At 57.1% G+C, this 14,063-nt stretch overlaps 4 protein-coding genes across 4 annotated transcripts; 3 read left to right on the forward strand and 1 right to left on the reverse strand.

The window, feature by feature from the left end:
* Positions 1-571: 571 nt before the first annotated feature.
* Positions 572-4,075, forward strand: SCHCODRAFT_02602395 (EXS-domain-containing protein; the record flags this gene model as incomplete). The annotated part of the gene is made up of 20 exons (XM_003028035.1): positions 572-585; positions 639-657; positions 708-733; positions 789-1,207; positions 1,260-1,480; positions 1,531-1,811; positions 1,865-1,892; positions 1,944-2,000; positions 2,049-2,163; positions 2,217-2,351; positions 2,881-2,897; positions 2,951-2,970; positions 3,021-3,237; positions 3,291-3,351; positions 3,401-3,474; positions 3,527-3,610; positions 3,661-3,678; positions 3,725-3,848; positions 3,905-3,936; positions 3,992-4,075. 20 exons carry the CDS (start codon positions 572-574, stop codon positions 4,073-4,075), a joined length of 2,046 nt encoding a protein of 681 aa, XP_003028081.1.
* SCHCODRAFT_02638921 (alpha/beta-hydrolase) lies at positions 3,814-7,137 on the reverse strand. Its single transcript, XM_003028322.2, has 13 exons — positions 6,941-7,137; positions 6,520-6,818; positions 6,247-6,415; positions 5,868-6,121; positions 5,771-5,808; positions 5,529-5,711; positions 5,260-5,463; positions 4,973-5,165; positions 4,864-4,919; positions 4,753-4,811; positions 3,993-4,692; positions 3,905-3,937; positions 3,814-3,848 (listed from the first exon to the last, which is right to left on the reverse strand). The coding sequence occupies exons 2-11, from the start codon at positions 6,779-6,781 to the stop codon at positions 4,311-4,313; spliced, it is 1,800 nt and encodes a 599-aa protein (XP_003028368.1). The 5' UTR covers positions 6,782-6,818; positions 6,941-7,137; the 3' UTR covers positions 3,814-3,848; positions 3,905-3,937; positions 3,993-4,310.
* Positions 7,138-8,553: 1,416 nt separating this feature from the next.
* SCHCODRAFT_02638923 (malate dehydrogenase) lies at positions 8,554-10,296 on the forward strand. Its single transcript, XM_003028036.2, has 7 exons — positions 8,554-8,629; positions 8,683-8,738; positions 8,791-8,958; positions 9,019-9,026; positions 9,100-9,115; positions 9,171-9,761; positions 9,891-10,296. Exons 1-7 carry the CDS (start codon positions 8,599-8,601, stop codon positions 10,044-10,046), a joined length of 1,026 nt encoding a protein of 341 aa, XP_003028082.1. The 5' UTR covers positions 8,554-8,598; the 3' UTR covers positions 10,047-10,296.
* A 641-nt stretch (positions 10,297-10,937) lies between these two features.
* SCHCODRAFT_01160476 (alpha/beta-hydrolase) lies at positions 10,938-13,256 on the forward strand (the record flags this gene model as incomplete). Its single annotated transcript, XM_003028037.2, has 9 exons — positions 10,938-11,175; positions 11,229-11,400; positions 11,490-11,728; positions 11,813-12,033; positions 12,091-12,294; positions 12,383-12,575; positions 12,636-12,750; positions 12,891-13,012; positions 13,102-13,256. The coding sequence occupies 9 exons, from the start codon at positions 10,938-10,940 to the stop codon at positions 13,254-13,256; spliced, it is 1,659 nt and encodes a 552-aa protein (XP_003028083.2).
* Positions 13,257-14,063: the final 807 nt, after the last annotated feature.

A 14,063-nucleotide genomic window follows, 5' to 3' on the forward strand; every position in this document is an offset into this window, starting at 1 on the left:
TCCTCCCCTCCGAGGAACTCGGGACGCTCTGAGATGAGCGCTCACCATAGCGCAGCCACGCGGCTACTTCTCATCGTCCAACCCCGCGACCAAGCCTTGAACCCAGCCACCGAGCAGCACACGACCCTAACATGAACACGCTTCAACAACACGACCCTTCGGCTACGCAGCCAAGGCTTGGCAAGAAGCATCGATGGGACGCGTATTGAGGAGGGTTGGCTGCAACTGGTGAGGGGTGTTCAGCGTGCGGTGCGTGAAACTGGAATTCTTTGCTTCGAATTTACGTGCCGAGTGGCGCGAGGCTCCGCCTCGGTCGTTGGGGGAGGTTTTGGTGATTGGGTGCAAGGAACTGGTGATTGCAGTAAGGGTTTGGTGTGCCGTACCAGGTCTTGTCATATATCGGCTGACTGCACCCAGAAGCACCTTTTTTTGCCTCACGACGCACCCCAGGAGGCGGCTTTGTCGATCTCCCCTACGCAGCGGCGCCCGACGCGTGCCAGTGCATTCCCATTCCTATCACAGCTTCACGAGGCTGGCCTGGTAGTCGTTACACGTGCAGTGTTGGGCGGTCATGAAGTTTGCGAAGTGAGCCCTTTGATTCAAGTCAAATGACGGCCCGGCTGACAGACGCGCCATAGGTACCTCGAAGAGGCGCAGGTACGCCTGGCTTCCAATTTCCCCTTGGCTTGCAACTTATCTTAGTGTAGACGCCTGAATGGAAGAAGGCGTACATGTATGCGTCTTCAATTGTCGTGTTCTACGATCTCCAGCTGAATCGAAGATCACAGAGACTACCGCGCTCTCAAGAAGCATATATCCTTCCTGAAGCGCGCCCAAGAGGGCCACGCACATCCAGAGTCCTCCCCAGACGTTCTGCCACCCGCGAGCTCGCCGGCGACATTCAACGTCGTGCTCTCCCCCGTCGAGCCGTCCCAGCCAAACACCATCATCCATGACACGCCCGTCACCTCGGAGCCACCCGAAGTTCCTCCAAAAGACGGGCGAGTGCGCACGCACGACTATGCCCACATTCCGCAAGACGAGGATGATGAGATCCAAACTGAGGCGAGGGACCACGTCGCATCCGTCGAATCGAGCTACGGGACGGCGCGTAGCCACTTCACTAGCCAAGCATCGTCGCTGATGAGGCGGGTAACTGCTCGTATGCCACGCCCTACGAGGCGCGGCACCGCATTCTCCTTCCATGGTGCGTTTGGCCGCTCATCGTCTCACATACATGTCGTTGATTCGTCATATAGACGCCCTGCATCGCGTACCAGAGCCCTTCACCAGCGCGCCTAGTTACGCCGTGCTGCTCACCCTCCTTTCACCTTCTGAGCTTCAGTTCTTCTATATCCTGGACACGGAGAGGCAGAAGATCGAGGAGTTCTACTTGGCCAGGGAAAAGGAGCTTCAGGAGCGCACTTCGCAATTGCGTGGACAGCTGAACGAGCTCATTGACCATCGCAAGCTCATTGAGGTCAGTGTCGCTCGGCAATCGCGGATCAGGCGCGTCTGACCCGCGTCTAGACCGCTAGCCGCAATTCATGTACTCCCTCAGCCTTACCGCAAAGCATCCGAGTGCGATTCTCGTACTTCAAACCGACATCGCTCCCTGCCGCGGAGCGTTCGACTGCCACCTTGGTCGAGCAGAGGGACGATGCAGACCTCGAAAAGGGCCTGCCGAGGTTATCTGGGCACAAGCGCGACTGGTCGTCCAGCTCATCGCTCAGCAAGCGCAATGTGCTCGACCCAGATGACTTCCAGCACGCAAAGAGGTGTTTGAAGAAGGCGGTCACAGAACATTACAGGTGCGTCCAACAACGTAGATGTTGCTTGTCAATCTAGTAACGTGTCATTTCAGAGCTTTGGAGTTGCTGCAGAACTACCGCGTACGTACATTTCGCGCGTATAGATATCACAGACGAGCTGATCTACTCCAGATTCTGAACTTGACGGGCTTCCGCAAGGCCCTCAAGAAATTCCAGAAGGTTACGAGGGTGCGCCGCTCGCACTTTGCGCATTCACGTCACTCAACGAAGGTGCAGATCCAATGCAGCGACCTCTACCTTCGCGAGAAGATCAACACCAGCGCATTCTCCTCCGACCTGAACATCAAGGAGATGATGGCGGAGATGGAGCGCTTGTACGCAGTTTGCTTCGGTGGGCGCCCTCATCCGACTTCCCTCGCATGGCTGTTGATGCCCCTTGTGTAGCTGAGGGTGACAAGAAGCGGGCATCAGCCCGCTTGCGTGCGGCCACAGAGCAGAAGACCCACCACTTCAGCACGTTCCGGACGGGCTTGACGATCGGAATATCGCTGCCACCTCTTGCGTTGGGCATCTATCAAGGTAGGGGCACATCTGCGCACTTAGGTTGCTCGCTCACCGCCTCAAAGCAACCCAAGACTCCGTCCGCGATGACTTCCCGGCCTGGGATGCTCTTGTACTTATTTATGGCATCTTCTTTCTACCCGTTTTCTTGGCCATCCTGATCGGCCACAATATTCTTGTATGGTCTCATACGCGCATAAATTACACCTTCATCTTCGGTAGGCTCATCTCTTGATGTGATCGGCTCCTTCCTGACTCGCTCGACAGGCTTCGACGCACGGACGCGTCTAGACCATCGCGAGTATTTCGAGGTACCGATTCTTTTCTTTGCATTCTGCTGTCGCTAACCTATCGCAGATGCCAACTCGCCTGCTCGCTGCGCTTTGCTGGATGTTTTGGCTCACGACGTCGAAGATTGGCCCTCCTCACCTTTGGCCTCTCGTGTGGCTTCTACTCGTAGTTCTGGTGATAGTGAACCCACTTCCGTTCGATTCTCGATCCTCGCGATACTGGCTACTAAAAACGATCGGGCGACTTTTCCTCTCAGGTACCAAGCGCGTTGATGTGAGTTGAATTGTTGCCACATCCGTCGGACGCCATCCTGATGATTGCTCTAGTTCGCCGATTTCTGGATGGGGTACGCCTTCCCCATTTCAATTGTCCGTACCTTCGCTCACCGTCTCCCAGCGACCAGATAAGCAGCTTGATATTCTCGCTATCCAACGTCTATGTCATCCCCTGCATCTACGCCACGGAGTTCGACGATGACTGGCGCGACCGGTGCATGGCCGAGTCGAGCGAGTGGCCTGTCTTGTTCGCAATTGGCACCATCCCGCTCTTCATCCGAGCGATCCAGTGCGCGAAGCGATACTTTGATACCGGAAAGCTGATCCAGCTGGCTAATGTACGTTGGCTGTCCTTTCCTTCTCCGTGCGGGCTCATGGTCCCCGGCTATAGGCTGGAAAATACGCGCTGGGAATCATCACATATCTACTGTACTTCCGGTGGAGATACGAAGGTGAGCGTGCCGCTGCTGGCTTACGTCGCGACGAACTCATTTCCTCTAGATGAATGGAGTGGACCCTACTACATCGCGTATATAATTGTCGCTGCCTCATATGCGGTTATCGCCTGTGGATGGGTAGGCAGCAGCATGAACCTCTTACGCGATGGGCGGACCTAACCGCTTTCAGGACTTCTTCATGGATTGGTCTATCCTCAATCCGAAAGCAAAGACGTTCATGCTTCGCGACGAGTTGTTGTATGGCAAAGTCTATGTACGTCCACTGGCTCATCCGTCAAACTACGCGTACTGACCATCTTGCAGCTGTACTATATCGCGATTGTAAGTTTGCTCACCCAGGCCAGGTCCCCAAGCTGATTTTGATCAGGTTTACAATATCATCGGCCGCTTTGCCTGGATATTCTACATCGTTGAAGCTGGGCCCGACTTCCTGCTTCGCAGCTTCGTCGTCGGGCTCGTGGAGGTGACGAGGCGTTGGGTATGGAATTTCTGTAAGCATATCGTCCAGATTCCTTTCTACGTCACTGGCTGATGCACGCGCCCTCAGACCGCCTGGAGAACGAGCACATCGGCAATGTGGTACGTACCTTTTCTATCTTCAGTTCCCCTTCCATGCCTGACCATCGCTCTACAGGACCAATATCGTGCCACACGGGAGATCCCGCTGCCCTACTGGCTGGAAGAAGATATTGACCCGGAGGAGGCGCGTCGTATATAATGTTATGCGGACCTTTTATCCCTCATGCTGGCGGACTATGCACGGCTCTACTCATATGTTTCACAGCGCCTACTTATGTTCGACACTCCCTCTTGTTGTCACTCATGGTATTTATATACGTGTCGCATGCAGGTAATTTACAGTACATAGATCATCTTGTTCGTCTCGTCGTAGTTGACATCAGCATGTAGTTGTGTTCAGGAACGAAGTGGCTTCGACTGAGGACATCGCACATTTACTGATGCGTCCACCCTCGCACATCCCACCAGAACGCACACCTCTCCAACAACGCCGCATCCGTCTCTCCCTCCGCCACATACGGCACGCCCGCCTCCGTCACATTGAACAGCACCTCCCGCGGGTTCTCCGCCGCCCAGACCGGCACGGAGGTCGTCTCTAGAAAACTCGGCACTTGCAGCGACAGCCCAGTCACCTTATTCACCGCTCCCAGCACGCCCTCCGCCGCCGTCTTAATTGTCGACCACAGACCGCGTGCATCGAGCAGGTGGCGGCGAGGCTTGCCAGTGAGGACGTAGGATATGAACATGTCCGCGAAGGCGTCTGCAAACTCGGCGCTGGGTGGCGACCAGGGAAAGTAGACGAGGACTTGGTCAAGGCTGAGGGGGGATGCCATGTCAAAGGAGCTGCCGAGCTAAAGACGTACGCCGAGAACTCACGAGCGAAAGAAGAGGTTGATGTCTTGTCCGTGTGCGCCAGGTGGGGTGGCGAGGGTTCCCTACGAAAGCATAAGCCTCTGCGACGTTGGGCAATGCACAAAATCAGCATACCCTATACACCGTATCGAAGCCCTTGCCGATATTGTAGTTCGGGCATACAAAGATCGCTACTTCGGTCAGCACCGCAGCATCCTGCCGTCAATCCAGGGGATATACTCACCCTCTCCCATGACCATCTGCTGCAACCGCGTCGACGAGCCCAAGCCCTCGTACAGCGCCGCGCCCTTCTTCGCCTCCTCCACGCCCATCTTGGGGAACAGCGTTGTGATGTACTCATCAAGGGGCATGCCAGCGGTTTTGGGCGTCACGAAGATGCCGCCCTCGTCCGTGTTCACCATCGCGAGGACTTCGTGCTGTGGGAGTAGGGTTAGTATGCAAATTGGAATCCATGAAGCAAATTGGGCGGGTATCTGTGCACCGACAGAGCCAAGATCGCTCGCGACTTACCACATTCACCTCTCTCCTCGCCACCGCCTCCAACGGCGCCCTTCTCACAAAGTCGCCATCGACGACTGGCGCCATAACAAAGGTCCCGTAGAATGCGCCGGTGGTGAGGTCGTAGTTCACCTCGCGCAGCGTCTCGAAGTCGACCTCGCGCAGGCACTGAAGGGAGTTGCAGCCGATGCGGTTGAGGAGGGAGTGGTAAATAGACTAGAAGGAAGGCGTGAGAGAGTTGTTCAAGTAAGAGGACTTGCCAATGGGCGGGGAGTGTTTACCTCCGGCACCTCATCATCATACGCGTACTCCGGCGGGATGAACAACGAGCTCAGCATCGCCTTCCTGAACAGCGGCGGCTCCGTCTTGCCCCCATTCGCGATGACGTGGTGCAGGACAGAGCCCGCGCCGGCGGACTGGCCCCAGATGGTAACGTCGGAGGGGTCGCCGCCGAACTTGCTGATCTGTGTATCGCGAGTGAGCCGAGCGTGTCCCGATATCCCCATTACGGCGATCTACGTACGTGCTCTTGCACCCATCGCAACGCAAGCTGCTGGTCCACTGCACAGAACCCAGTCAGCTCACCCATTCCCATCCCATAAAGTAAAGACTCGACTTACATAGCCCCGCATTCAACACCCCGTCTTCCTTCACCTCCTTCCCCGCGAGGAATCCGAGGACTCCCAGCCGATACTGAATGGTTACAACAACGATCTCCCCCTTCGCCGCACGTATCAAGTCGTCGCCCGAGTACGGCTCGCCGCCCGGATATCCAGACGAGCTCCCGGTATGATACCCGCCGCCGTGGATCCAGACGAGGACGGGCTTGGGTGAGGCCGAGGATGAAGAGGTAAGGTTGCCGGGGACGAAAACGCTGCAAATGATGCGTTAGCAAGCACACAAGTCAGCTGAATTTCCCAAATCGAGAACAGAAACAAACCAAAACTAAAGTAAACCAAAGCAAAAGAAAACATGACAAAACAAAACCCTCCCACTCACTTCAAAAATAAACAATCCTCTGACTGCTCCGACTGCGTCGCAGGGGGACGCTCCTCGGGTGCGAAGCCCATCTCTCCGCACGCGCACATCGGAGGGTACGAGTCAGCTTTTAGTGTAGGCGCGCCTGGGTCCGGCAGGGGTGCGACGGGGGCCCGGAAGCGTAGGCTGCCTGCAGAGGTAGAGTGATGAGTTCTGTATTCCGAGAGCGTATATAGTGTAGGGGACCGGGATATTACCCAAGTAAATAGAGAAAGAAGGCGTACGTGAACTCACCTATCGGCGGCACCGCGTACCGCATGCCCAAAAAGCGCGTCGTGCCCGTGCTCTCGTCCGCCACGCCCTCGTACTTGGCATAGCCGAGGTCGACGAGGGGCCCCGCGCCAGAGGCATCTGCGACCTCGTCTGCCGTTGTGTTGGCGGATACAACGGCAAGATGCGCATCGAGTCCTAGGTCCGCATCGGAGGGGCTCGCGAAGACGCATGGGATACAGAAGAGCACAAGGGCTGCGCAGGCCGACAGATGTAGAGCGCGCATCGTCTACAGATAGCTGCGAAACCAGTAGAAGGGCAGGCTGCAATCGACTTAGCGTTCGATGAAAGCGGCACGGATAGAGATGCGGTCAAGAAACAGAGATGCAGGTGAATCCAAAAAATAGGTACTACATGAGGATACGCATTCGTCCATTTGACTCACCTTGACCCGGCAGAGATTCCTATCTGGACACGGGATTAGCGATCTCGAGAATCAGTACGCCCCTGAAGAAACCCGACAATTCTCTTATAGCGCCGTCGTGGATCCTGGACCTCGTCAGGATATATCGTGAGTTCTCGTCAGGATATACAGGTTCGCGACGGGCAAGGAACACCGCCCCAGGAGGCAGTACTTCGTGGTGGCTCGTGTCAACCTACGCGTGGGAGGTCCCCACGATTCCTAAGTTATTTGTCCGTGTTAGGGTTTGATGCAGGTGGACCTACAACTTGCCACGTGCTATTCAGCTTTATGTGGCGTTAGGACTCTTGGCTGCGTACACAAAATGACTATACGCATCGTCCCCAGTGTGATCTTCCGAAATAAGGGTAGTACACGCCTACTTATGCTCTACATAGAACCTATGATTTTGGACCCTCGCTTTGAGCCAAACGTTCCATTGTCTCGTGAAAGCCATAAACAACACTCTACCTTCTTGAGCACGCACTCTGAAACTAAGCAGCTGAGGTTGAGCCGCCGAAGATGCACCAAAAAGAGGAGGATGCAACGAGGGGTTAGACATAAAAACTGCGGAGACACAGCAGCAAGCAGATCCTTGATGCGGGTGAGGTCAAGTTCCCCGCCAAGACGGATAGTGGTTAGAATCGAAGAACAAACAGAGCGGACACTGCGCGGTGATACGCGCGAGGGCGGGCGCGCAGCAGTGCAATTGCGCCAAAGATGATCGAAAGTTGACTAGAGATGATCTCGAGGTGGGTTGAAGATCAGCGATAGAGGGTGCGTCGGCGGCTTGGCGTGGGCGACAGCTGGGAGGGTGCACGATGACGATCTGCGCGCAGGCAACGGCGATGCGTACGCAGGCGACGGTAGGTATACGAAGGCGCAGTGGTTCCAAAGGAAGGCGAATGCCAAGCGAGTGTTCCAGCGCAGTGATGCCAGTGGATCCCTTTATGGCCACCATCCTTCGAGCCGCAGAGACTCTTGATTTGCCTTGTCGATTAAGAGTGACGCCTCTGAACAGTCTGGATTATCACAAGCCTACGAACCAGCTTGTAGGAGATGGTCAATAGCCGCAGTCTCTTGAGTGGGATATCACAAGCGCGCCACCGTGTCCGGTCGAAGCCGAGCGCATGAATAGCCATCTTGAAGAATAGGCATAGGCATCGGAACCCCTCTCTCTTCGGGCGCCCTCGCAGCTGACTGCCCTCGGAATCCCTCGCTCGTCTTGTCACCGTCGGTGAGGATCGGGTGCAGGGGACTGCGCGGGTCAGATGACGCGGGCGACGGTCCCAAAATGAAGAGGCGCGCAAGCTTCCGGTCCGCGCAGGGCAAGAAATACAGGCGATGCGCCAGCGATAGCGTTTGGATAGCGCACGAACGTTGGCTTGCGGCATCGGTGCGAAGCTCTTGGTCATCGCGACGAGGAGCTCGGTGCGGTGTGCACCTTGCCAGGTCCGTTGATGATTGCGCCAGTCGTCGCGCGCTTGTGTGAATCCCGGCGTCCGGAGTCCCGCGGGCGCCAAACGGGGATGCCGACTGATGGGAAAGCCAATGGGGATAGGTCGTTTATATACGCGGGCCCCAGACAGTGTTTCCCCACCTTGCCTCCCCCCATCATCGTATCACATTCCTCATCTCAAATCATGGTCAAGGCAGTCGTTCTTGGTGCCGCAGGTGCGTGGCTGCGCGTCGTGCCGTGCGATGGGCAACTCACACGAAAACATCAGGCGGTATCGGTCAGCCGTTGTCGCTGCTCTTGAAGACGAACCCGGCGGTGACGCAGGTGCGTTGTGCGATTTTTGAACTCCGAAAAGCGCGCTGAAAATGCCCTTCAGCTTGCTCTCTACGATATCGTCAACACGCCTGGCGTCGCTGCCGATCTCTCCCACATCTCCACCCCCGCCAAGGTCGAGGGTTTCCTCCCCAACGACGATGGACTCAGCAAAGCACTCAAGGGCGCTGACGTCGTCGTCATCCCTGCAGGTGTCCCGAGGAAGCCTGGTGTACGTTCCCCACTTGACTGTCCTTTTCGCTCTGCCAGGCACTGACCCATCCTTCCCCAGATGACGCGGTGAGCTATAAATTTCGCAGGCGCTGCTTCCCCGCGGGCCGATTGCTGACTGGGCTTTGTTTGCGTCCCGCAGAGACGATCTGTTCAAGGTGCGTGATGTCGTGTCAATGGGCTGGTCTCGACCCAAATCTCACGACGTGTCAGATCAACGCGGGGATCGTGCGCGACCTCGCGGTCGGCATCGCGAACAACGCACCCAAGGCCTTCGTCCTCGTCATCTCCAACCCCGTCAACTCGACCGTGCCCATCGTCACCGAGGTCTTCAAGAAGGCCGGCGTCTACGACCCGAAGCGCATCTTCGGCGTCACCACCCTCGACGTCGTGCGCGCGTCCACCTTCGTCGCGGAGAAGCTCGGCGACCTCTCCAAGGCGTCGAGCGTCACCGTCCCCGTTGTCGGCGGCCACTCGGGCGTCACGATCGTCCCCCTCTTCTCGCAGGCATCGCACCCGCTCCCTGCCGGGCTCGCCAAGGACGAGTTCGATGCGTTGGTGAAGCGCGTGCAGTTCGGCGGCGACGAGGTCGTGCAGGCGAAGGCCGGTACCGGGTCCGCGACGCTCTCCATGGCGTACGCGGGCGCCGAGTTCGCCATCAAGGTCATCGACGCGATCAACGGCAAGTCGGGCATCGTCGCGCCTACGTATGTGCACCTCTCCGCAGACAAGTCGGGAGGCGACGCGATCAAGAAGGAGATTGGCCGCGATCTGGAGTACTTCTCGTCGAATGTCGAGCTTGGGGTAAGTACCTTGTCTGTTCTATTTAGACACTATGCCGCTTTCATCGTCCCTCTCTTCTGCTCCTACCACGTTCCCTATATCTCATTGTGCCCTTCGCGAGAGGAATAAGATCGCTGACATCACCCCCAGCCCGAAGGCGTTAAGCGCATCCTGCCGCTTGGCAACATCACGCCCGAGGAGGCAAGCCTCGTCGCGGCGGCAGTGCCCGAGTTGGCGATCAACATCGAGAAGGGCACCAACTTCATCCTCAACCCCGCACAGGCACCAGAGAAGGCGAAGGTGTAGAGGAAGGGAGATACCATTACTCTGGCTCCTACTTGAGATGGTTTGACTCCTTACGCTTGGTCGTGACCCGTCGGTGCTGGTGGAGGGAAAGCAGGTCGCGCGCGCGGTCTGCGCAGACCCAGCCACGCGCGCTCTAACGATACTAAATCTAGATAGTGCTCCATCTGTACTATATGGCAACCCGGAAGAAATTCGCAAATCTGTATGAATATTCATCAACGCGACCAACTGGGAAAGGAAGGCTTCAATGATAGAGAATGGTTTATTTGGTGATGTTGACCAAGTATGGTGTGCGCACGTGGTTGGGTGGGGCGCACGTGCTGACTCTGCACCTTGACCAAACCCACGATGTTGGCGTTGATTTCATGAAATGAGTTACTTGACAACGCTGCTCTCTTCCTTACTTACCCCAAAGTAAGCTCACGGCTGCCATCCGATTGACGACCTTAGTGACTTGTGATTGAGCTTGACATTCGTCAATACTCGTCACGATCACCACCAATTACCTACTTATAGTCCCTCCCTCCTCCGACCTCGGGCGCCTCCCATCTCTCTCCGCATGACTTTGGCGGCTTTCGTCCCCATTTCAGAGGACTCGGAGTCACGAAGACCATCCTGAGACCTTTCCGCGTCGGGGGCCCCGAGTCGCACCTGCGTCGGGGACCCCGAGTCGCACCCGCGTTGGGGACCCCGAGTCGCACCCGACTCGGCGGGGACGCAATGTGCGTCATTTTCACCCGTCATAAATATGCCAGCGCTCGCGGGTGGCATAGTGGTCGGTGCTCTCCAGTGCGTGATTGCAGCTGGGCGTGTTGACGGTCGCGACTGGCCACTCCACATACTGCGAAGACGCTCTCGGGACAGACCAAAATGCTCTCAGGAAAGGCCAAAATGTTTTCAGGAAAGACCGCCATCTTCGCTCTGCTCCTCGCGCTGCGTGTCGGCGCGACAGTCGACGACGAGGCGCTCGGCCTCTCACAGCACATATTTCTCTCCGCGGCCAATACCACTGTAGAGGAGCCTCTCCCACCCGTCATCGACCTGGGCTACGCGAAGTACGAGGGCGTCTACGACGAAAGCACTCGCACGAACCGCTTCTTGGGTATTCGTTATGCGGCACCTCCCACTGGTAAACAATTAAAGGTCTGCATTATGTGGCGCTCACAGACTTCTACCTCGCAGGCCACCTACGCTGGCGCCCACCACAACCACCCGCTCGCGAAGCAGACGAGTCCTCAATCATCAAAGCAGACACCCTTCCACCCATGTGCTACGGCACTGGCTTCGGCTTCGCGCCCCTCGAGCCTCCGCCAAGTTCTGACCTGCCATTCTCGGAAGATTGTCTGTTCTTGAAGTGAGCCGGACCACACGACACGTCCCATCGCGAGGCCCGATACTCACACGGTAATACAGCGTGTTCACAACAGCAGATATGGGCGCCAGCCATACCGCACCTCTTGATGCTCGCCCAAAGAAACCCGTCCTCGTCTGGATCCACGGCGGCGGGTTCAATGTCGGAAGCATCCGCGGGTACACCGGGCAAGACATCTTCGACGGGCAGGACCTCGTAGACGCTTCCAACGGCGACTTCGTCGTCGCCGTGATCCAGTACCGGCTGAACGTCTTCGGCTTCCTATCCGGTGAAGAGGTCAAGAAGGAGGGAGTGCTGAATGCTGGATTGTGTGAGTTAGTCCTTTCACCTTCACCCATATCCCTCTCCGCCATCCTGCTTGCCCCTTTTCCGCCTTGATTGACGCCTCCCCCAGTGGACCAGCAATTCGCTCTCCGGTGGATCCAGGAGCACATCGCTAAATTTGGTGGCGACCCCGACGACGTGACCCTCTTCGGCGAGTCCGCGGGCGGCAGCTCCGTCATCCAACACATCATCGCGAACGGCGGGCAAACCCACCCGCCGCTCTTCCACAAGGCCATGGTCGCGTCTTCCAGCGCGCTCCCTCAGTACGACTATAATCATCCGGTGGTCGAGGTGCGTCCACTCCATCCATTTTCGTGCCTTCAATCGGTAATCTTTCACAACTCATAGAACGACTACGCCGCGATCCTCCGCGCGACCAACTGCTCCTCCCTCGCCTGCCTGCGCACCACTGACGCCTCCACCCTGCGCGCCGCCGCCTACGCCGTCTGCGCCGGCAAATTCTACGGATCCTTCTCCTTCCTCCCCGTGGTCGACGGAGAGCTCATACGGCAGCGCCCACTCGCAGCTCTCGCGCTGGGGCGCGCAAACGTGGTGAGTATAACTGCTCTCGCTCCTGGTCGCGGAGGGTTCTCGTCGCCTCTCCTATTATTCACGCCGCTGATATACCCCCTCCTCTTAGGACGAACTCCTCGCGACCACGAACACCAACGAGGGCGCTTTCTTCACCAGCCCCGCCCTCGCCTCCCTCCCGCTTGCCGATCTCGTCTCCGGGTGGTTCCCTGCATTGCCCGCCGAGCGGGTCGCGAAGGCGGTCGAAATCTACCGGCCGCTAGGCACGCCGGAAGAGGTGCAGAGGACGCTCGTCGCTGAGGGTGCGTGCTGATCGAGGTCTCGAGTTGACGGACCGAAAGCCCAATGGTGATCTCCTACAGCCGTCTTCGTCTGCCCGTCCTACGCCGCCTCGGCCGGCTTCAGGGAGTTCTACAAAGCCACGCTAGCGGTGGCGCCCGCGGGCCATGGGCATGACGTGAACTACTACTTCAAGTCGTAAGTATCCATGCCATCATGCCTTCGACTCATTCCCACCTTCGGCACAATCTCCCCTACCTTCCTAGACCATCGATTATGCTAAACCCCTACCCAGCCTGCGCGGTAATCCTGTCTACCCGCACCTTCCGCCCTCCGAGAGCTTCGCCGACGCATTCACGGGAATCTTCACGAGCTTCGCGCGCGACGGGCGGCCGTCTGCACGATGGGGAAGGAGGGACTCTGGCTTCTTCACTCAGGTCGTCGACACCCTCAAGGCGCTGTTGCTCGAGTGGAAGTGGCGTTCGAGCGTCGCGCGGGCAGAGGTGGCTTCAGCCTCGGTGCTCCTGGAAGGCGAAGAGGCGAGTGAAGTCAACTGGCCAGCCTGGTCAAAAGGCCGCCCCGAAGAGGTTCTCTTTAACGTCACTGAGTCAGGCGAGCCGTACATCGAACCCATGCGTACTGAGACAGGACTTCTGGCGAGATGCGAGTTCTGGAGTGGCTTGAGCGAGTATTTGGGACAATAGGCATATATAATGGAAAGGAATCGAGGCTTATGGATTAAATGTATGCTCAAGGGCTGCGTGCCTTTGGTTTTTGGCCGTGGTGCGGAAACAGTGGGCATTGTTAGCAATTGTTCGGTCGCCGGTTGAACTTCAACACATGTCACGTGCGCATCCGGGTTTTGCCGCGCGGATATTCTCACGTCCGTTTTCGTACTGCTCCTCTTCTCTCATCTTCTGGCTGGCCCGTCACTCTATTTGCGGTATTCTCCCCCAAATACTCTTTGAGTGACTTGAGGAATCGTACTCTACAACCTCATGGACTCACCGGCTCCGACTCAGATGAAGACTCATCGTAAATTCAAGTCCGCGGCGCTTCGAGCTGTTCAACGCCTCATGTTTTCGGCGTGTCCTCTCACGTTCCCTGATGACCTCGACTACATCTCGACATAGAAAAGCATGGCATCAGCATTGCCTTGCTTGCCAAGTCTGGGAGGGGTAGGTTTTGCCGACAGATATGCTGTAGAAGCCTAATTCTCCGGTGACTAGTATGAATACGCTAGCGCCTCTTCGACTACGCCTGAATGCCTTCGACTACGAAAACATGCCGGAAATGAAAGCACGCTCTGCGTAGATCAACACGCTTGATCTCCCCGCCCTCTGCTGGCCCGCCGGATGACGACGCAATGCTGTAGAGCGCGGCGCGATGCTGATGCGCGAGGCGCGCTGCTGTTGAGTGGCACCGGTAAGTACTGGCGCTTCGAGGTCAGCAGGTCGCAGCATCCTTCCCGCTCGCAGATAGCAGCGACTATCGAGTCGGTATCATCTAAT

This window comes from Schizophyllum commune, assembly GCF_000143185.2.
Source record: "Schizophyllum commune H4-8 unplaced genomic scaffold SCHCOscaffold_11, whole genome shotgun sequence".
NCBI lineage: Eukaryota > Fungi > Basidiomycota > Agaricomycetes > Agaricales > Schizophyllaceae > Schizophyllum > Schizophyllum commune.

Coding starts and splice junctions, on each gene's coding strand:
- SCHCODRAFT_02638921 (XM_003028322.2), bottom strand. CDS start 6,781: ATGCGCGCTCTACATCTGTCGGCCTGCGCAGCCCTTGTGCTCTTCTGT. Junction 5,712..5,770: donor TGCGATGGGTGCAAGAGCAC/GTACGTAGATCG, acceptor CGCGATACACAG/ATCAGCAAGTTCGGCGGCGA. Junction 4,812..4,863: donor GCTTCGATACGGTGTATAGG/GTATGCTGATTT, acceptor ATGCTTTCGTAG/GGAACCCTCGCCACCCCACC.
- SCHCODRAFT_02638923 (XM_003028036.2), top strand. CDS start 8,599: ATGGTCAAGGCAGTCGTTCTTGGTGCCGCAG. Junction 8,739..8,790: donor CGAACCCGGCGGTGACGCAG/GTGCGTTGTGCG, acceptor AATGCCCTTCAG/CTTGCTCTCTACGATATCGT. Junction 9,762..9,890: donor CGTCGAATGTCGAGCTTGGG/GTAAGTACCTTG, acceptor CATCACCCCCAG/CCCGAAGGCGTTAAGCGCAT.